Source organism: Asterias amurensis, chromosome 20 (genome assembly GCF_032118995.1).
Source record: "Asterias amurensis chromosome 20, ASM3211899v1".
Taxonomy (NCBI): Eukaryota; Metazoa; Echinodermata; class Asteroidea; order Forcipulatida; family Asteriidae; genus Asterias; species Asterias amurensis.
The window spans coordinates 5460092-5482000 of record NC_092667.1 but is presented as its reverse complement, the minus strand read 5'-3'; the positions used below and the strand labels follow the sequence as shown (position 1 = coordinate 5482000).

General features: G+C 38.0%; 3 protein-coding genes and 1 long non-coding RNA gene across 6 annotated transcripts in view; 1 reads left to right on the top strand and 3 right to left on the bottom strand.

Annotated features, from left to right (window-relative positions):
- Positions 1-8506, top strand: part of LOC139952441 (ornithine decarboxylase-like) — a 46840-nt gene extending 38334 nt beyond the window's left edge. The window contains exons 1-13 of one of the 3 annotated variants that reach the window (XM_071951574.1): positions 1599-1616; positions 2149-2188; positions 2970-3099; positions 3352-3448; positions 3910-3986; positions 4209-4381; positions 4560-4694; positions 5310-5475; positions 5599-5788; positions 6507-6607; positions 6791-6917; positions 7459-7546; positions 8307-8506. In XM_071951574.1, coding sequence (XP_071807675.1) covers positions 2989-3099; positions 3352-3448; positions 3910-3986; positions 4209-4381; positions 4560-4694; positions 5310-5475; positions 5599-5788; positions 6507-6607; positions 6791-6917; positions 7459-7546; positions 8307-8337 — 1296 coding nt within the window. In that variant the 5' untranslated portion in view covers positions 1599-1616; positions 2149-2188; positions 2970-2988 and the 3' untranslated portion in view covers positions 8338-8506. Of the gene's footprint in view, positions 1-1250; positions 1328-1598; positions 1617-1914; positions 2189-2969; positions 3100-3351; positions 3449-3909; positions 3987-4208; positions 4382-4559; positions 4695-5309; positions 5476-5598; positions 5789-6506; positions 6608-6790; positions 6918-7458; positions 7547-8306 lie in introns of those variants that run through there. The other 2 variants (XM_071951575.1, XM_071951573.1) reach the window with 2 other exon arrangements.
- Positions 8507-9175: 669 nt separating this feature from the next.
- Positions 9176-11897, bottom strand: LOC139952445 (uncharacterized). Its single transcript, XR_011787895.1, has 4 exons — positions 11689-11897; positions 10689-10802; positions 10170-10280; positions 9176-9509 (listed from the first exon to the last, which is right to left on the bottom strand). It is a non-coding gene; the product is annotated as an uncharacterized lncRNA (long non-coding RNA).
- A 275-nt stretch (positions 11898-12172) lies between these two features.
- Positions 12173-16098, bottom strand: LOC139952444 (uncharacterized). The gene is made up of 2 exons (XM_071951578.1): positions 15423-16098; positions 12173-13760 (listed from the first exon to the last, which is right to left on the bottom strand). The coding sequence occupies exons 1-2, from the start codon at positions 15652-15654 to the stop codon at positions 12937-12939; spliced, it is 1056 nt and encodes a 351-aa protein (XP_071807679.1). The 5' UTR covers positions 15655-16098; the 3' UTR covers positions 12173-12936.
- Positions 16099-18827: 2729 nt separating this feature from the next.
- Positions 18828-20902, bottom strand: LOC139952437 (uncharacterized). The gene is made up of 2 exons (XM_071951567.1): positions 20538-20902; positions 18828-19882 (listed from the first exon to the last, which is right to left on the bottom strand). Exons 1-2 carry the CDS (start codon positions 20770-20772, stop codon positions 19053-19055), a joined length of 1065 nt encoding a protein of 354 aa, XP_071807668.1. The 5' UTR covers positions 20773-20902; the 3' UTR covers positions 18828-19052.
- Positions 20903-21909: the final 1007 nt, after the last annotated feature.

Below are 21909 nucleotides of genomic sequence, written 5' to 3'. Positions count from 1 at the left end.
TCCGGGTCAAAAAGAAGCTACAAACCTCCGAACCTAACACTCATGACCGGTACAAAACAAGTTATATGAAACAAACCTCGTTTATGCAACCAGGCAGACCAATAATGTTGATGCAAAAAGATACCACGTGGTCGAATTGTTGGTTAAAAAAGAGGGGTGGCATTTAACAGATTCTGTGTGTCTAGAAACCAATGAATACGTTGTACACTTCAAGTCTATAGACGATGTGACCTCTGACGTCACACGAAAACCATAACATGATTCCCACGCATACCGCCGGGCAAAACCTTTGTGTTTTGGCAGCCAGCTAGAAAGTGTATGCAATCTTAGCATGACTACGTGTCTTTTTGCCCGGCGAAACATGACTTATACAGTGTGTTTTTTTTCAACAGAAGGCGGTTGGAATGTAAACATAGGTCACATCGTCTATAATATGTGCAACATTGAGCAAGTTTGAGTGAGTGACTAGGACAGACTAGACTGACCAGAAACTGTGACGTAGCTCTCGAGTTGATCATATCGATCATGCTGCAGTGCTTGGTTCGATATGCTCAATCGTCCTATGTTCTATGGTCTCTGGTTAGCCTAGTCGGTGTAGTTGCTTACCAAACTTGCTCATAGACCTTTCTGTTGTTGATAAACAAACCGCCTTGGCATGGTCGGCCGAATGTTAGTAAGACACTAAATCGTAAAAGCATTCATGTTTTAACAGTTATCAACATTTTCTGCAAACTTTCGTTTCAATAAAATACCTCTCATAATAAGTTGTTTTGTTTTTAAACAAAATCAACAAATTGTGTTACATTGTTACCAAAAATAGCAATCTTTTCTTTATTTGCACTTATGGCTTTCCATAATTTTCCCAATCTGGGTTGGCATAATCTCGGGATGTGACGTTGCAAAAGAAAAGTCTATTAACTTTGTATTAAATGGGGGACTTTGAAACACTAGGTGGCAGCAGACTTCCCAGGTAAAATGATATTGTTTGTGTAATTCTGATGTTGAGTTATTTCCGAAAACAATAGATTTACCTGATAAGTCTGCTGCCACCTAGTGTCCCAAAAGTCACCAATTTGTTCTGCTTATTTTTCAGAAACTATAGATTTTCACACAAAATCTTGTATGCTATATCTTTCATACTTTATCGTTCATGCGTTATCTTTTAAGCCGCATTATTTGTAAATCTTTTATAATACCTTATCTTTCATTACGTTATCTTTCAACCTATGTCTGTCATATTTGTCTTTCAGACAATGGCAAAAATAAAAGCCGCTTGTTACATCACTGTACTGATTCAATAGACTGAATATAACCGGGATACTGCAAGGTAAGCAACAGTAATTACATTTTTGGTATAATTATAATGGGTAGGGTAGATGGCTTTAGCTTCGATCCAAACCCTGTTTATTATAATAAGATGCCCGGTGTTGAGATTCCGTCCCCCTGATGATTCTGTCCCTCGTACGGCTGGCCACGGAGTACTATCCCTCTATGGGCTGACTGTGTACAAACTTCTCCTGTTTAATAGCACCCTCCTTTGAATCGTCCTCCACCCCATTATAAGTTTCCCATAATCGGGACACAAAATGTCTCTCTTGATCACCTTCCAGTCCAAGGCATTTTTGTTTTGCTTTTCTCCATAATTACATGACGTTCTTGTCAAATTTGTGTACTGTATAACAAAGAAGTAGGGAAATAAATGTGCATTTGAATTATATTTAATTGACGTTGTGTCTATGTCATTGAACGAAAAAAGTTGCGTCGGTTATACTTTTGTCATAGACACCTTGATTGTGAAATGTATGTGAAAGAAAGTCAAATAGCAGCAGTAAATGTGGTTTAATTGCCTCATCTTATCGGTATTCGTGCTACACTATAATGATGGTCTGCACGCATGCATCATAGGGTAGGCCATATGGTAGCTTGGGGTCGTTGGGTCTACACAAAGTCGTTTGGAATGGATAACTTTTGTCAAGCCAACCATGAAAACAGTCAACATAATGCACAAAACGCACCTGTATAGAAAACACAAGTAGTTCGGTATTAAATCTGCTGTCTGTTTTCGGTTGAGCGATTTCTGGTTACACACATCGTGAATTCAATCATTTCACTGCGTCCACGGATACAAATAAGCCTTTTGCATTGTAGGCGTTGGTTAACAGGGAATTGAGCTGCAGACACAGGCAAGGTAAGTAACCAACAAATTGTATGTTTCATTTTGATGCGAACGTTCGGCAATTAATACAAGTATTAGAATACAATGGTGTTAAGTGGTATTTTATATTTAAAACAAAGAGGCCGTTACACGATTGCATATGCAGGGGAGTCCGGAGCGGACAGTATTGCATGGCGGACACAGTTGCATCTGACACCGGCCGCTCTGAATTCACGAACTGCATAGATACTATACTGAACGGTACTTAACAGTACTTAATACCGTGGGGGTCGAAGCTTGGTTTTTCGAGGTATCAATGGAAACAAGGCTGTCTTCCTACCTCGTTGTAACCTCGTTGATACCTCGAAAAGCCAGCATTCGACCCCACGGTATTAAGTACTGTTAAGTACCGTGCAGCATCATAGTGACTATGCAGTTCGTGAATTCAGAGCGGGCCGGTGCTTGCGTAACATGTTGTGTAAAGAGCCTTGGACAAGGCTACCACAATATGTACACAAAAAGATATTCTAAGAAACAAACCATTGTTGTACAGTGTTCACCGAGGTCATTGATTTCAGCTCTAGATCAGCATCAGTCAGTATTAAATGCCACACACATTATAAAGCTGCTTGATGTTCTCAATTGAATAATATTCGGCATTATCTCAGTATTAAACGGTTATCAACAACAAATATTGACTTTCGTAAACCTTATCGCAATACCCGGTATACGCGCTTTAGGCGTGGAATGAGGTGCATACACATGTAGTTGTGAAAAGGTGTATACCGGCTGAGCCTTTCATTCTTTGTTTTAGTGCGGCTGACTGGTTTGACATGGAGCTGTTCGAAGCAAAAAATCTTAAAGTCTCCCTTTACGATAAGGGGACGACAATCAGAGAAATTGCTGCTGACAAAGTCAAAGTGCAAACCGACCCAGAAAGAGAGGTGAGAAATTAGGTGACAAACAATTTGTTTTTCTTCTTTTCTTATTTTGATTATTTTTGTCAGTGGTGGATGACCACTGTTAATTAAGAATAGTTATATAAATTAACGTTATAAAAGAAGTAAATAAATGCATTTTTCGAAATTGGATTCTCTTTCGGAAAGATAGTCAAGCATAAACAATAAAACACGATAAAAACAACTCCAAACATAAAAACCGTGTTTTGTAAACACAATTCTTGATTTTGCTTGAAGGAATTGGATGAACCATTTTTTATATTCGACATCGGTGACGTCATCGCTAAAGACAGGCAATGGAGGGATTTACTACCATCTGTGGAAACATTCTATGGTAAGACGTACAGCTATATCATGAAATTTAAAATATTAATATTTAGTTAAAGCCATTGGACCCTTTCGGTACAGAAAAAAAAAGTTCACAGATTTACAAATAACCTACAGGGTTTACAGAAGGTAATGGTGAAAGACTTCTCTTGAAATATTATTCCATGAAATGCTTTACTTTTTGAGAAAACATTAAAACAATATCAATTTTCGATATCGAGAATTACGGATTTATTTTAAACACATGTCATGACACGGCGAAACGTGCAAAAACAAGGGTGGGTTTTCCCGTTATTTTCTCCCGACTCCGATGACCGATTGAGCCTAAATTTTCACAGGTTTGTTATTTTATAATAGAAGTTGTGATACACGAAGTGTGGGCCTTGGACATTACTGTTTACCGAAACTGTCCAATGGCTTTAAGTTCATCTTATGATATTTCAATTTTTGTATATTCTTTCACATCAGCTGTTAAGAGCAACCCAGACCCAGTGATCGTGAAGCTGATGATAGCACTTGGGAGAGGCTTTGAATGCGCTAGTAAGGTAAGCGGCTTGTGTGTGATTTTGTTTATTTATTAAAAACAATTTATTTTATTTTGCTGTGGTTTTGTTGGGGTGAAGGTGTGTTTGTTATTTTGTTTGCTAGTTTGTTTGTTTGTTGGGGACTATGGTGTTTTTTGTGCGTGTTTGTTTGTGGCCGTAAGGCTCTTCCACCAGTCTCATTCATGAATTCAAGATTCTTTGATTTGTTTTAATCCGGTGCAGAATGAGATTCAGATGGTGTTGGATCTTGGGGCAAGTCCTGAAAATGTCATTTTTGCTCATCCTTACAAGCAAGAATCGCATATTCGATTTGTCCGGGAGAAAGGGGTGCGGAAGATGACCTTTGACACGGAAGAGGAACTTTACAAGGTCAAACGGATATATCCGGGTGCGGAGTAAGTTTCAAACATGAGAATATATCTTGCAACTTCGATGACCAATTGAGTCTAAATTTTCACACATTGGTTACTGGGTGCATAATTTTAGGATACTGAGTAAAAATGCTGGTTTTTAACAATTACCAACTGTGTCCAGTGCCTCTAAGCAATGTTATAAATGTCATTATTTGTTCAGGCTTGTTCTACGGATAATATACGACAGCAAGACGGCCATGTTTGTAACTGGAGTTAAGTTTGGCTGCCATGAGGAAGACGTACTCCCTCTTCTAACACTGGCTAAGAAACTTGAGTTGGATGTCGTGGGGATCAGGTGAGAATTTCCTTTTTTGTCAAAAGCACGTCGACACTTTGGAGTAGGGGGTACTGTTTATTATGTGGAGTGGGGTATAGTGTTTATTATGTATGTAGTGTGGATCTGAACCTCGAGACACTCTGTGGACTTGCACACATCCACACCAGGTTTTTCTTCTTCTTTCACAAAGAAACTAGGACTCGTCCTAGGACTCTTTGAAAACACTGCAAAAACTGGAGTTCTTCCTGGTATCTATATTATGTGACAACACCAACATGGTGTTATTTATTCCCATTACTATATCTTTGGTGAAATTAACACCGTGTCGGTGTTGTCACATAATATAGATATACCAAAAGAATCAATTTAACACCCAAGGTTTTGCAGTGTAGGAGCTATTTAAAAGTTAAGTTAGATCCTAAGTTAGGTTGAGTAGTTATGGTCCTAGTTAGGTCTAGTAACTCGTCCTGTCTCAAGTCTTCACTCTTTATGAAATCCAACAAAGGGCTGTGTTTGCAACACAGAGCTGTATGAACATCAACCAGAAAGGGTTTCTTCGTTTTGTGAGAATTAAATCTTGATGTTTTTTATTTGCGTAAGTGACACTTGTCTCATTATTACTCTTGTTCATAGTTTCTATATTGGATCTGAGCTTCAAGACAAGGATATTTTTGAAGGAGTTATACAGTATGTGAGCCCAATGTTTAAATTGGGGCGTTCTCTGGGGCTTAGCATGAATCTATTGGATCTTGGGGGTGGGTTCCCCGGAAGGTTGCGCCCGAAGACACCCTTCGAGGAGGTAAGGCACTTCATTCACTTGCTCTTCACAAGAATAACCTCGTCTTGTTTATTTGGCTATCTGTTGAGAAACCGCTATGTATACACAAATAGTTATGCATAAATAAATTTGATCCCCATTTAGTTTGCAGATAGTATAAAGATGTCTTTGGCAAAGCATTTCCCACCAAGCCGTGGTGTTCGAGTCGTCGCTGAGCCAGGCACGTTCTACACACGATCAGCGGGATGGCTCCTGGCTAATATAATGGCCAAACGTTTCTACAAAGGACCCCAGGGTGTCCAAAACAGTGAAGGGGATGTCAAAAATGTTGAAGGTATGTGAAACCTAAGTTACTATATCCCCAGTATGGGCTTGAAGATTAACGTAGTTTTTGAGAATGAGGTAAAGTTCACACTCTAAAAGCATTGGGGCTTAATATAAAGGGAAGGTACATGTACACGTTTGGTAATTACTCAAAACAAATATTAACTTAAAAACTGACTTGGTAACGAGCATTGGAGAGCTGTTGATAGTATAAAACATTGTGAGAAACGGCTCCCTCTGAAGTAACGTATTTTTTGAGAAAGAAGTAATTTCTCACTAAAATATTAAAGGACTTCTATCTAGAAGTCTTTTATTCCTATCTGAAAGCACACAAATTCGTCCAACAAGGGTTTTTTTTCTTTCATCATTTTCTAGCAACTTCGATGACCAACTGAGCCCAAATTTTCACAGGCTTGTTGTTTAATGGTTATGTTGGGATACATCAAGTGAGAACACTGGTCTTTGACAATTACCAAACATGTGCAGTGCTTTAAAGCCCTTTATTGGCATCATGAGAGCACACAAACTTGGGCAACCATAGTATTTTTCTGTCGTTATTCTCTTGCAACTTCGATGACCAATATTGAGTCAAAACGTCCTCATATTTGTTATTTAATGTAAATGTTAGGATGCACCAAGTAAGAATACTGGTCTTTCGAATTACCAAACGTGTCCAATGCCTTCACGTGACTCAATACCGTTTTTAATTTCAATATTTCTATTATCAGAATATCCAGTTATGATGTACTACCTGAATGTTGGCATTTACAATTCATTGTTGATGTCATTTCTGGACCAAACTTACTTCGACATTCCGGAGCCGCTAAAGGTAAAACAACATTTCAGTAAACAAAATTATACTCTTGTCAAACGTATGTTCTTGAGTTCTTGATTTGCAGATGTTTTTTAATTTTATTTCTATTAAAAAAAAAAAAAAATGATAATTAGAATTCCTTGTTCTCAATACCATAATATCATCCTCCATTGTTCTGATTTTTGTCACATTTTAAAGACTTCAAGAAAGGACGCTGACCTCAAATTGTCCCGTCTTTGGGGCCCAACTGGTGATGGCGATGACGTCATAGTCACCCGCTGTATGTTGCCTGACATGGACGCAGGAGATTTCTTAATCATCTCCGGTAAGCACTTTTTTATTTCATACATTATTATATTAGTTGAATAAATTTATTTGCAGATTCGTGATCTGCCAGTTGCATGCTTGTATAATCCACTTAAAGGCAGTGGACACTATTGGTAATTACTCAAAATAACTATTATCACTAAACCTTTCTTGATTATGAGTAATGGGGAGAGGTTGATGGTATAAAACATTGTGAGAAACAGCTCCCTCTGAAGTGACGTAGTTTTCGAGAAAGAAGTAATTTTCCACGAATTTGATTTCGAGACCTCAGATTTAGAATTTGAGGTCTCGAAATCAAGCATCTGAAAGCACACAACTTCGTGTGACCATGCTGCGACAAGGGTGGTTTTTTTTTCATTCATTATTATCTTGCAACTTCGACGACCGATTGAGCTCAAATTTTCACAGGTTTGTTATTTTATGTATAATATATTGAGATACACCAACTGTGAAGACTATAGTCTTTGACATTTACCAATAGTGTCCAGTATCTTTAACAATATTATTGGCAGCTCTTTTAATACTGTCCCTTCGTTTAGATGCTGGAGGCTACACTACCACGTGTGCAACCACATTCAACGGTTTCTGCATACCCAAGACGTGTTACATCGCACCCCAGGAAACAAGGTTGTTTGTTTAACTCACTCGTTCCCCAAATCTCAAGAACAAAATAACGAATACTTTCAAACGTGGTCCTCTCTCCGAATATGTGTCTTAACTTCCCCTCCTAAAGTAATTCAACCACATACACTTCTCGATCGGATCGCTTCTGCTTGATCATATTGGTAATTACACAAAGTAGTTAGCATACAAACTTACTTGGAAACAATCAATGGAGATCTGTTGATAGTATGACACATTGTGAGAAAATTAGACTCCCTCTGAAATAACGTAGTTTTTAGAAAGCAGTAATTTCATACTAAGTATTTTAGTTGAATTCGAGACCTCTGTTCTGCCATCTTGTCGCTAATTTTGAACTCGTTTTATTTTCTCTGATCTATCTTGTGTTAGAGTAGTTTTCCTGTCATATGTTTGTCTACTCTTTTATCTGCATGTCTGTCTGGTTGTTTTGTTTAATCTGTGTCTGGCTGTGTTTTACAAACTTCTGCTGATCAAAACGACCCCATACCCTATTTTTATCCTGCTTACTGCTACTTAATGTTATTTTAGTTTTACGTACTTGGTACATGTAACATCAAGAATTCTAATTTTGTAACCCCTATATAGCTAAAGCTCCCACTAATAAATACTTCCCCTCTAAGAAATGTTGCTTGTTACTAGTTAATCATAATGCATATGGATTTTAAATAACTGAAATTCAATAACCATTTTGATTTGTTGAGTTTGTTTGTTGTTATATCTTTTGTTTATCTTTTTTATTCTGTAGATCTGTCCTGGAGGAAGCGTTCCCATTGTAATACTAGACATAACATCAATGACAAGATGAACTCGAGAATTCTCAACGTTAGTAATAATAATAGTGGCTTATTATGAGCGCACATATCCGTCACGTATCACTCTAAATTACAAGGATTTAAATTTAAATCCACAGGATTAAATTTTAAATCTTTCAAGGATTGTCGTTAGGGACCAATCACCGTGGATTTAAAATTCATCTTTCAAAAGATTAAAACAATTAAGTCTTTGGAGGATTAATTAAATCAATCCCAGTGGATTTATTTTTTCAAATCTTTACAGATTTAACCTTCACCCGTTGAATGATTTAAACCTAGATGCTAGCAATATTTTTGGATTCATTTCTAATCTGCCTTGGGATTAAAACATTAAACACGATTTCTGAACCAGCAGGAAAAACAAAACAAAGTAAAAACAACAGTTTTAAAATATTTGCCTTCAAATTTTTATTTTCAAATATACAAGTTAAATAATACACATAGTTTCGACAATAAACCTCGACATACATTTGACCTATGTTGTCCATAAACATGAAAAGTTCTATTTTGTAGCTACATGTTTATCACTCAAGGTTTAAATCTGTAATTTCATTCAAATATTCTAAGAAGATTCGAGTGGTTGTTAACCAGTTGTTTACAGCCTCTTGGCACATTTGAGAGATTTATTTTAAAACAAAACAATTTGTTTGTTTCCTAGATAGGGTGAACATGGACAGTCTAGTTACGACACTAGCTTTATTTCGAATAACTTGTTTAAAAAAAAGATATTGCCACAAACAATTTGTTAAATGCTTTTGAATTAACTGATGCACTACCTTTCTCCGACAAATTATTTATTTTAAGCAAAACTGTATGCTGTATCTAAGGGAATGCCACTTCAAATTAGGTTTGTGAATTAGGTTTGATATCAGTTGGCCAACCGGATTTCATTGCAGCAAGGATCTCCAAAGTTGTTGGTTTTTTAGAATAGTCTGACCCACACTCAAAATAACGGATTTTAAGAACTTATCAAAAGTTTCAACTACTGACGTCCCCCCCCCCCCCCACTAACTGGAATGCAATCCATACAAAAGACAAACTGCTTCAGCTTTCTCTCAGGGAAGTTGTTCAGGTTGCTGTATCTCTATAGATGTCAAGTTTGTAATTGCTTCATCGATGTGTGTGCTACTCCCATTCTGTATTTGAAAAAAAAAACATGCTCGTGATAATGAAATGCAGAGTTTTTTCTTGACCGGTTTGGAAAAAGGGGGGGGGGGGGGGGCTGTTTAAGTCCCAAAGAAACGTCTTTGAAGAATTCTGTCCCTGGTCGACATAACCATGATCAAAAACATGTATGTATAATACAACAAACACAAAAGTGACCCTTGACCTGTATGTGAATGTGACCTTGATATAGGTGAATCCGCATGTTTATGTGCAAGATTAAATACTTTCAAATTACTCAGCTATTATAGGGGCCCCTCAAACGTGGATATGTGATTGTTTTTCAAATGATATTATTATAAACTCACTCCTTGTTTATAGCAAAAGCAATTGCATCAAATAAATCAAGTTCTAAATAAATGTGAGTTCTTTCTGATATAGTTGATTTAAATAACATTGTGGCTTAAAGTGGAATTAGTAGGCTCAGGTTTCACAAAGAGCTAAGTTTGATTTTAGCTGCAAATCAATCGCAGTAGCTAAGTAAAGTGTGATGTCACAATACAAATTAGCATGGTAATACTGACAATTTGCCTTGCAATGAATGTTATTGCTTAGTGAAATGGACCACTGTTACATTTCAGTAAAGGAAACATAATTTTAAACAACCTCCATCTAGGGGAAATAGTACTTACCAGCTTGTTCTGAATAATGTTCTGAACCTCAACAGCTACAATTGAAACCTCTTGACTTATACACTGGATGAAGGAAACTGTAAACAGCAAACACTAAGGAACAAAGGTCACCTGAAACATGAAAACATCCAGACGACTGTTAGTGTTAACAAACCCTCCACATCATTACCATGGAAAATGGTAGCATTAACTAAATGTAAAGTATATGTCACTGTAATTTACGGTTGTTTTTCTGTTGACCAGCACACAATCGTTGAAAATAAAAAAACATGTCAGTCTCTATTTTCTAGTTTATGTTATTAAGGCTCTTGCAATAGGGCTCAGGTGGCCATATGCAAACAAACCACTCGTTTTTAAAAACAGTTTTGTATTAAGTTATATCTCCCACCATATCGTAAAAAGTATTACTTTCCTTAGCAACCATGCCAACAAATGCAAAATTTTAATTGTATCTTAATTGTATCTTAATTGTATTACATGGGAATAATATATCAACGAAAAAACACAAGACATGCTTACCAGCTTGATCTGACTATTATTAACGTTGGAATTTGCATCAGATACAATTGAAATCTCTTGACTTTGCCTGAACGAAGAAAACTGTAAACAGCGATCAGAAGGAAGACAGGTCACCTGAAAAATGGAAACATTCAGACGATAACAATTAAGAAAAACCTCACATTATTAGAAAGAGTTTTAGTAGTAGCCTATGGAACTTCAAACAAAGCTTTAACCAGAGACAATTTGGTCTAACAAAATTGTGTCATGTTTTGTTTTTTTCGACTCGCAAAAAATCTGTGCATTATATTTTCCAGGATTTAAGACTAAATTTTCTTAAATTATTTATTCTGCAAAACAATACCACTATGGGTTCACTCAAGATATGTTATTAAAAAGAAACATGATTCTCTTACTAATTTAAATTTGCTAGCCTATCGAAATCGTTCTTTCTTCATTTTTAGAGCACAGAGTCTATAAATTAGACACGTTTCTGTTGTAAAATATTGCCCTATCTACATATATTAATTATCATGTTGGGTGACCAACAAAACTCAAAAGCAACACCAAACAGTAAAACACTTCCGTTCGTGAACTGTAATGAAAGTATAGGGCCTATGCAACGGGGAGCCGAAATCTGGTCCGCCGTCGTCGCTGGGAAAAAATGAACTTGGTGGGGGAAACTGAGTGAAAATCGGTCTTAAATTTACTCTTTTACTCTTCAAGTTCGTTGTCTCTGTCTATGCGGAGTATGGTCATGGCCATGGACATGATAACGTTTCTCCATGGAACGGTTAATGTTTGGTTTATTTAGTTAAAACAACGATGTTCACACTGACTTTAATACAACACCAAAATATACGTGGACGTTGTATAAAATGTATAACATTAACATAATTTCGTCGAGATATAATTTTTACCACAGGTCATGATCGTCGTGTAAACTGTAAACAATCATTGCAAAAACCTATCCATATCCTATCCGATATACTACGTCCTACATACGATTGGATTCACCTACCTCAGGAAATAATATTGAAGTTTTGCCTCCTTACTGCCGACTGTTCTGACCGAAGAAACTTGTGTGACTATGAATGACTGATCATCGTTCATGTACGTTTACATTTGTAATTGAACGTGCGCGTTTAGCATGCAGCAGACAGCAGTAGTACTAGTAGCTAGCAGCGCACACACAGTCGGTTTATTTTAATGGCTGCCGACAAAGTTTTGAGTTGTACGTTCGTGCAATACGTCACGAAATCGCTGATTGGTCCACTGTCCATAAAGTTGGCGTCCTTTTTTAATCGTTCGGAGGATTGAAAAAAAAAATAGACTCTGCGGATAATTGTTGATTTATTAAATCGATTTGGACTAAAAATAAATCTTTAGTATTTATTTTAATTTTAATCCTATAAAAGATTTAAATTTAAATCTCTGTAATTTAGAGTGTAGTGACGCTCATTGCTTGAACATACTATTATGCTATACTCCTATGTGAAGGGTTGTGACCGGGATTCGAACCCTCGCCCGGTCACAAGAACTCGAATTTGATGCTCAAAACTTCTCGGCCATGACGCCCTTTATTCGACACATTGAAATGACTCCAATCAGAACACCATCTCATTTTAATGCTTTTATTTTTGCTCTTTATATCACTTACAACAACCGTTCTTTACAATACTGTCTCTATAGTAAGTTATAATGCAAGAGTAGATTATATTGTAAGGAAAATGTAAAGCACATAATGAGAGTATACTTTGAAGGCAAAGGACACTATTGGTAATTACTCAAAGTAGTTAGCATAAAAACTTACTTGGTAACAAGCAATGGAGAGCTGTTGACAGTATAACACATTGTGAGAAAATTAGGCTCCCTCTGAAATAAAGTAGTTTTTAGAAAGTATTTATGAATTCGATACCTCAGCTGAGGTCTCGAATTCAACATCTCTAGGCACAAAACTTGAGCGTCAAAGCTGTTTTTCTTCCAAATTTTAAGAAATTGATTTTTATTCGGATTCCGAGTCGGGCTATATTATCTACAAACCATGAATTAATCCATTTTCGGGGGTCAAGTTGACCAAGAAGCTGTGTCAAAAAAAAATTAAATCTGATTTTTTGGGGGCCTCATTTTATTTCTGGTCAGTGGTTAAAAATGGGATTTAAACTCAGATTCCGCACCAATATGACCCGTGCCGAGTTCATGTTGACACATTTTGGGTCAAACTGACCCCGGAGTGGGTCAGGGCCACGTGGATTATATTAGTTGCCTTTTACTCCTGTGGTTCTACCAGGAGCTCAAGCCTTGTAATATAACCAAGGGGCAAGTTTGGATTTGTGGAAAACATAGTCAAGTCCACGTAACCATTAATAAGTCGGTACTCGTCTTTTCCTTCATCCAATATTTCAAGGTCCCCAATGTACACTGTACCCTTAAACCAATAGTAAATCTCATTTCTTAACACTTCAATCGTCAGATGAGCTGGCCCTGAAGCGTCAACTTCGCATTCCCCAAAGGTCCCAATTGACTTGGAAATAACGTCTGGTGTACCATCCGCAAGTACGTCGAATTTATGTGTGATCTTTGCTGGGGCGCCCTCTTGAAACCCACGTGGAACGATGAACGCAATTACCGACTTATCTACGTAATGAGCGTATGAGATAAGGCCGAGGTAAACTGCTTGATTGGTGAGGGCATACTTTGCAATGGTGACTCTATTGCTTAAGAATTTCTCATGGAATGGGTCATTTGCCTTCAGATGGTGAACCAAAAGAAAGCCTTTCTTATTGAAGTCGACCTCGGCAAGATGACGTTTCACGGCTGCCTCGACAATCTCCTCGTTCCCCCGTTTCCTAAGTGAGTTCATGACGCTACGGAAGGCACCAATAGAAAGGTTCTCAAATACTGAGTGGACTGTCACCACACTTGGATGGTCGAAGTTGTCGAAGTAGAGAAAGTCTTTGATGTCACCGTTGATGAGGTTCAGACCTAGACCTTCTTGCTCCAGGGAATTGATGAAGGTTTGCGATGCTTTATACAGCGATCCCACACCCGGTATGTACTCCAGCAAAACACTGATGGTATTGGCGATATCATCTGAAACATTGAAAGAAAAAGAATGGGAAGACAAATTATTGATAAGGTTTTAACCCGTTGCCCACCAACAATGTGCCTTAAAGGAAGAAGTGAGAATTTAAAGCGATTGTATACGTTTGGTAGTTGGAACCCACTGTTTGTTTTAATAATATTAAGTTGTTATAATACCATAAAACAACCCGTTAAGATTTCATTTCAAAAGGTGACTATCTGTGATAGTTATGTCCACGCAGAAAGAATAATCTGCAATTTAAATACACAATTTGAGAAGCGTTTCTGACATAAACGCTTCTCAGATTTTTTTGACTTTTTTTTATAACTGATTTATTCTTTTCATAACCACTACAAAGTGAAATTTGTCTCAGAATGCTGTATACTATCAGAGGCTGCTGTGCGTCTTCAAGTAATCTTGTATTCATCCATAATTTGAGTAAATGCCGGCCCACTGTACACTGACCCTTTAAAGGTGTACGTGTAAACAAGAATCGATGTCGTGTACATTGCTGGACGCTGTCTTGACCAGTTTTAAACTAATTTTCCCCATAGTCGAAAAATTGTAAATTGATATCACAATATGCGTAAATTTGGGTCCTTCGTAAAAAGGCTATAAATAATTCAGTTGACGCGACAGTCATTTTAGTGCAATTAAATCTGTACACGTACCATAACTGTATATAAAAACTCTGTTATTTTTCGACTTAGCTCAGATAAAACTAAATAGAAAAAGTGACAGTGTTGCTTGAAAATGGAGACTAAAAGCAAAAGTAAGTTGAAAGTTGAATATAGAAAAATGCCAAGGCAAAGATTTAATCACCAAAGGGAAACTCTCAACTCGGCACGTAGGTCTCATGGGGTGCGTATTTGGGTCGGAGAAAAACATGTGCACTGTTAATTGTGTGTGTATATCTACTCGTCAGGTAGATTTAGTTGTTTTTAGAGAACTGAATGATATATTCTACTACCGCGAAGTATATTTTCGGATTTCCGGAGACTTCTCAGTTCTGAAAAGACCTGTCCTGCTTTTTAACGTACTACCTGGGCAAATTGTAGAAAACCCCTTTCTCACCACTGAGATCTGTATTCCATCCTCTGATTTTTCTATAGACGATGTGACCTCTGACTTCACACGAAAACCATAACATGATTCGCACGCATACCGCTGGGCAAAACCTTTGTGTTTTTGTAAATTGGCAGCCAGCTAGAAAGCGTATCTTACACTGGGTCCGTTCGCTTAGCTTCCCTGGGTCGACCCCGATGTTGCGTATTTTATTTTTATTTTCCAGGACGAACGTGGGCACACAATTACCACACGTTCGTCTTCGAACTAGAAAAGCCAGCCCCAAGTGACCCAATCCACAAGTGGGGCTCTTGGGGCTGGCCCTCGGATTTGGATTTTGAGGTCTCGAAATCAAGCATCTGAAAGCACAAAAATTCGTGTGACAAAGGTGTTTTTTCTTTCATTGTTATCTCGCAACTTCAACGACCATTGAGCTCAAATGTTCACAGGTTTGTTATTTTTTTTTGCATATGTTGAGATACACCAATTGGGAAGACTGGTCTTTTACAATCACTATTGGTGTCCAGTGTATTTAACCCATCTTCAACACAATTGTTAGTGAACCACAAGAAAATAGAAAATTATTTTATTTTATTTTTTCTCACCGTCCACGTTGTCTGTACGCAGTGCCGACATCAGATTGTTCAAACGGGTCGTAATACTTTCTTTGATTGTCTCCAAGCCTTGAAGATCATCTTCGATTCCATTAATGGCCACCTGGACATCTCTGGTGTTGCTCACGCACACCGGGTTGGAATCAGTCGAGATAGCAGCCCCTCTGGCTACCGACAACACACCGGCAACTACCAAAAACAAAATACCAACAAATCGCTCCATATCGCTGGAAAATCTCCAGATTTATCGTGTAAAACTGAAAAGAAAGCTCCCACAAACTTATTTTCATCTGCACTCTCACGTTTTCCCCCTCAACAGTGTTGTGGATGATGGAACCTTGCAAGTAAATCGGGGCTCCCCGCCCGCCCCTCACATTTTATTCCAGGACAAGCGCGGGGCTAATTAACATAAATGGGCGTATTTAAGACGCAACACGCACACTGTAAGCCAATCAGGGGCAATCTCTTCTTGCCTTGGTATTAAACAATGGGTACGTCGACCTATAGGTGAATGTGAGAATTACTGTCAAGGCCCTTTCCCACCCTTCGTATTCCAAACTCCCTTGCGGACATTTATACGGAAAAGGCATCACGAAGTAAATGTATTTTGCTCCGTACCACGACGTTCCACTCCGTGGACTGGTACCGGGTGATACCACTGCTTGCCCCCCCCCCCCCCATGACCTTCTGCTCAAATCGTGTCCAAACACGTTCACTCGTAAGTTGATATCACCAGAGCAGGGTAAATTAAATTATTAAAAAATAAGAATTGAAACTTTGCATGGTGATAGTAAGGTTTGCGGTAACATGGAGTGATGTATTTTCCGCACTCCGTACCGACGACGTTCCACTCCGTGGACTGGTACCGGGCGATACCCAAGCTTGCACCCCTTGGCCTTTCTGCTCAAATCCAAACACATTCACTGAACCATTGGGTTAAATTTATTTAATAGTAAGTAGAATTTCAAACTTTGCATGGTAGAAATACGGTATAGTTAAAGGCACTGGACACCTTTGGTAATTGTCTCAGACCAGTCTTCTCACTTGGAGTATCTCAACATATGCATAAAAAACAAACCAGTGAACATTTGAGCTCAATAGACCATGTGAACCTTGTTTACAATAAGTGTGGCCTTGTACATTCTTTCAGTATTCTGGCAGGCAAGATACTACACTGGTCCTATATGGGAAAGTTGAAAGTTTGTGTCATAATTTCCACATAAAACCAAGAGGTATGACAGTAAATCTGGTCAAGTTTTGAGATGTGCCCCCTTTCGTCATATCAAAATTTGATGAGAATTGGACAGTGCAATCTCCATAGAATATAAGATTTTATGTTTTCTAATTCCATTTGGCTGTGTACAAATCACGCCTGCATGAAGTACAGGCTCTGTGGCTCTTTTGTAAACGTGTGATGTCACAGGTCACATCGTCTGTTGATCGTCAACGTCGCGAAAGAATAATACAAGAAAAAATGCTCTTTTCGCACAAGTTAAGGGCTTTTATAGAGCTTAGCTGATCGAGGTCTCGAATTTAATTCAAATATTTCAGTGATAAATTCCTCTTTATCAAAAACTACGTTACTTCAGAGGGAGCAGTATCTCACAATGTTTTATGCCATCAACAGCTCTCCATTGCTCGATACCAAGCAATGTTTTTTGCCAACAGTTATTTTGAGTAATTACCAATAGTGTCCAGTACTCTAATTGAGTTGGGAGTAGTGCTAAAGAGAACTGTTCGTTTCAATTACACGTTTCGACCAGTAGTACTAGTATGCTCTGATCGTTTTCTGGAGAAAGTCAATATATTTACACTCAAAACAGTTTTTCTCCTAGTTTGTATTTATTTCGCCCTTGACTTTGGTGCGGTGCATACTTTGGCTTCGTTGCAACACGTTTTGCAACAACAAGTAATTTGTTCTTATGTAGATAGAGCACACGTTCAGTGAGATCTTTTCGTTGGTACGTCAGATTTTATCCTTTTGTTAGGTAAATTATTGTTTGTCCTTCCCAGTATTAACTTCTCGTACTTGAAAAAGACCCAATTAAGAAAATAACCCAACATGATTATTCATTGTCTTGTTTCGTTCGTTATTTTTTCACTTGTTCCTTTTGTTTTGTCACGGGAAAACCCACCTAGATATTCCCTTAAAATTTAAAACGGTTAATCTACACATACAAATGATGACAACAAATAAACCATCGTTTTATGACTTTGTTTTGCTTTAATAAATTTCTCCATAAGTGTATAACAGAAATATTACGATTATAGAAAATCATTTCTAAAATTGTTTGGCCAGTAATTATGACTGGTACTATAGAATAATAATGTTGCATAATATCAAGCAATGATAAAGAATATAATACTTATAAAGTAATCTACGGATTGTTTATAAAGCAAACGCTGGGTCGTGGGTTCGAATCCTAACCACAAAAATATCTGTGAATTGTTTTTGTTTTTTCCTTCCGGAAATCAATGAGTGCACAGTGTTTATAACATATAACACTATCCCCAGCCCCCCCCCCCCCCAGAGAGCGGTATAAACATGTAACTTGCAATTACAAGCCGTTCTGTGTCCCCAAAACGTATATGGAGAACACAGGGTGCCAGGCTAGGTTGTTGTGCATTTTGACCAGTTGCTGAGTCAGCCTGACCAAGGTGGGTCAGAGCTGACCTAGAAATGAGTCAGGCCCTCTGGCACCCAGTTCAATCCTGAAAGTTACAAACAAAAATCCAGACTTTTTAACAAACTTAAGGGCCCAACTTTGTAGAGCTGCTTAAATGCAACAATTAGCTTAGTACAACATGTATGAAGGTAACGGCTTTTTTTATAGCGCCTGTGAGTGGTAGGCCTATCCTGCTTTTTGTTGATTAGCACAAGTTTTTTACGCAACTTTTTCTGTTTTAAACAGCTCTGTGAAATTGGGCACAGTTACCGAGTCAACCTGACCCTTCAATGTGTCAAGGTATGGGTCAGCCCCACTCCCCCCCCCCCCCGATACTCCCGGTGATCCGGGAGTTTAAGGGAGTGATGAAGTAAAACAATGCTGTCTTTTTTCATTTTCTTTCCCATTTTTTTATTTGCAAAACAGAAACAAAGGGGAGAAAAAATGCACAAGCAAAATTGACAAAGGACAAACAAACAAACAAACAAACAAACAAACAAACAAACAAACAAACAAACAAACAAACAAACAAACAAACAAACAAACAAACAAACAAACAAACAAACAAACAAACAAACAAACAAACAAACAAACAAACAAACAAACAAACAAACAAACAAACAAACAAACAAACAAACAAACAAACAAACAAACAAACAAACAAACAAACAAACAAACAAACAAACAAACAAACAAACAAACAAACAAACAAACAAACAAACAAACAAACAAACAAACAAACAAACAAACAAACAAACAAACAAACAAACAAACAAACAAACAAACAAACAAACAAACAAACCGAAAGAACAACTGGAGATTGAGCCTATTAATACAAATGCTCGTTGTTATGCGAGGTATATATAATAGATTGGAATAATTCAAATGTTTTGGTCCTGTTTCGAAAAAGTATTTGAAAGCATTTTTTCAATGTTTCAAGGGGGTACTGCTTGGTTTAATTCACTGGATCTCGCAATGCCACAAGCCTTGTAACATCACCTAGGGGTAAGTTTGGATTTAGAGAATACATAGTCAAATCCATGTAACCATTGATGAGTCGATACTCTTCTTTTTCTTCACCACCCAATATTTCAAGGTCCCCAATGAACACCGTACCGGTAAACCAATAATAAATCTCATCCCTTAACATTTCAATCGCAAACTGGTCTGGATTTGAAGCGTCAATTTCACTCTTCCCAAATGTCCCCGGTGCCTTGACAATATGGTCTCGTCCACCATCAGCAGTATAGTCAAACTTAAACGTGACCTTTACTGGGGCGCCCTCTATAAACCCATTTGGAATAAAAACCGAGAATGCAGACTTGGTTACGTAAACTTCGTATGAAATAAGGCCCAGATAAACAGCACCCTTTGTGAGGGCATACTTTGCAATGGCGACTCTATTGCTTAGGAATCTGTTGTGGAATGGATCATTTGCCTTTAGATGGTGAACCAACAGAAAGCCTTTCTTATTGAAGTCGACATCAGCAAGATGACGTTTCACGGCTGCCTCGACCCTCACCTTGTTCGACCCGCATCCCATGAGCGAGTTCAGGACGCTACGGAAGGCATCATCGGAAAGGTCCTCAAACACAGAGTGGACTGTCACCACACGTGGGTTGTCGAAGTTGTCGATGTAAAGAAAGTCTTTGATGTTACCGCCGATGACGTTCAGACCTAGACCTTCTTGCTCCAGGGAATTGATGAAGGTTCGCGATGCTTTATACAGCGATCCCACACCCGGTATGTACTCCAGCAAAACACTGATGGTATTGGCGACATCATCTGAAACAAAGCAGGGGATATGACAAATTTACTTCTTTTTTTTGGTTTCAGTAAAGATTCCATCACACCAAATAGGCAATTGGCATACAAAGAGCTCTTATTGTTATTAAAACAATACCGATGTATGATTCTTAAAGGAACATTACAGGGTTTATTTCTCATCAAAACAGTTACTGACAATGTCGACACTTTATGTAACCCACCATATACATAAACTGACAAACCTGTAGAAGTTTGAGATCGATCGGCCATCTGGCTGGATCACGAGAAAATAGTAAACGTACACAATTTTTGCATGACACCCATCGATATGAATGAACGCTTACTGAGCGATAAAACCACTCCAAACGGAAAAAATTCTAATTATCATCAAAACACTACATTTCAGACAGAAATGTTACAAGAGCTGTTTCCTACTTTTCATCATAATAGACTGCGTTAGTTAAAAGGCTAGCCCTCATCATTGGCTTGACCCACCCTCTTCATAAAGATTTAATAGATGTTAAATTTGCATCGGGGATAAAGAATATTAATGTTATATTAAGTACTGAGTATACAGTGCTAACACACATCGGTGTATGGGTAAAAAACAAAATTAATATTCATAAAGATTATCAATAATATTGTTACCCAACAACAATAAACACAATCTCACCGTCCTCGTTGTTAGTGCGCAGTGCCGTCATTAAAGTGTCCAAACGTGTCGTCATACTTTCTTTGATTGTCTCCAAACCTTGAAGATCATCTTTGATTCCATTAACGGCTACCTGGATCTCATCTCTCGTGATGTTGCTCATGCACACCATGTTAGACCCAGTCGAAACCGCTGTCCCGCTAGTCGACAAAACACCGGCAACTACCAACAGCACAATACCCACGAATCGCTCCATGTTCGCTGGAAAAAAACTCGTAACAAACTGGGGAAAAACAACTCAAGTTTTCCACCTCTTCCGATTTGGACGACAATCACAGAATGGAGTGTAGAACTCTGCAAAAGAACAGTTCGGAGCACCTTGTCCACAGTTTTTATTCATGGACAAGCGGTGGCTAATTGACATATAAATGGGCGTTTTAAAACGCACCGGCGTACTGTTAGCCAATCAAAGGCATCCCTCCTTGACTTAGCAGCCCTAGAGATCACTGAAAACTGTCAAGGTCCTGTTTTTCAACCTTGTGAATTCAAATTACCTTGGCACTTGTTTTGTGTGAACTACAGAAAAGTATCCACGAACATGTGATTTCATACCTTAGAGTCATATTTAATCTTAAAGGCAGTGGACACTATTGGTAATTACTCAAAATAATTATAGCATAAAACCTTACTTGGTAACAAGTAATGGGGAAAGAGGTTGATAGTATCAAACAATGGAGAAACTGCTCCCTCTGAAGTAACGTAGTTTTCAGATAGAAGTAATTTTCCACGAATTTGATTTCGAGACCTCAAGTTTAGAATTTGAGGTCTCGAAATCAACAATCAAAAAAGCACACAACTTCGTGTGACAAGAATGTTTTTTCTTTCATGGTTTCTTGCAACTTCGATGTCCGATTGAGCTCAAATTTTCACAGGTTTGTTATTTTATTCATATGTTGAGATACACCAAGTGAGGAGACTGGTCTTTGACAATTATACCAAGTGTCCAGTGTCTTTAAGTATTGAACCGCCCTTGTAGCTTTCCAGTTTTTCCTCTGGAGAACGCCGTGACGTTTCGTGCCAAGCACGGCACTGCCCCTGCGCAGCGAGGGGGCTTCTTTGGTTGCAAGGCCCATGTGGCCATTGTTTAGCACCTGTTTAAGAAGGTTGTTTTTCCCCCAAAGTTAAGAGCAAGAATTTTTTTTTTGTCGACGTCTTTTTGTTTGTCTGAGTGTGTTGTTAACAATCCCAGGTTATGATTGCATAGATTTAGGTAATTATTTGCTCGCAAAAATGCTTTAAATTTATTAATCTAACATTGTTATTGCCATCGATGATGTATATGATGTACACGACGTCAGTAAAGGGCGGTGCTGGTGTCAGATGCAATTGTGTC

Excerpts from the sequence above, each read along its gene's own strand:
- LOC139952444 (XM_071951578.1), bottom strand. The coding sequence starts at position 15,654 with ATGGAGCGATTTGTTGGTATTTTGTTTTTGGTAGTTGCCGGTGTGTTG. Across the intron at positions 13,761-15,422 it reads GCGTACAGACAACGTGGACG|ATGATATCGCCAATACCATC; the intron begins GTGAGAAAAAAT and ends TCAATGTTTCAG.
- LOC139952437 (XM_071951567.1), bottom strand. The coding sequence starts at position 20,772 with ATGGAGCGATTCGTGGGTATTGTGCTGTTGGTAGTTGCCGGTGTTTTG. Across the intron at positions 19,883-20,537 it reads GCGCACTAACAACGAGGACG|ATGATGTCGCCAATACCATC; the intron begins GTGAGATTGTGT and ends GCTTTGTTTCAG.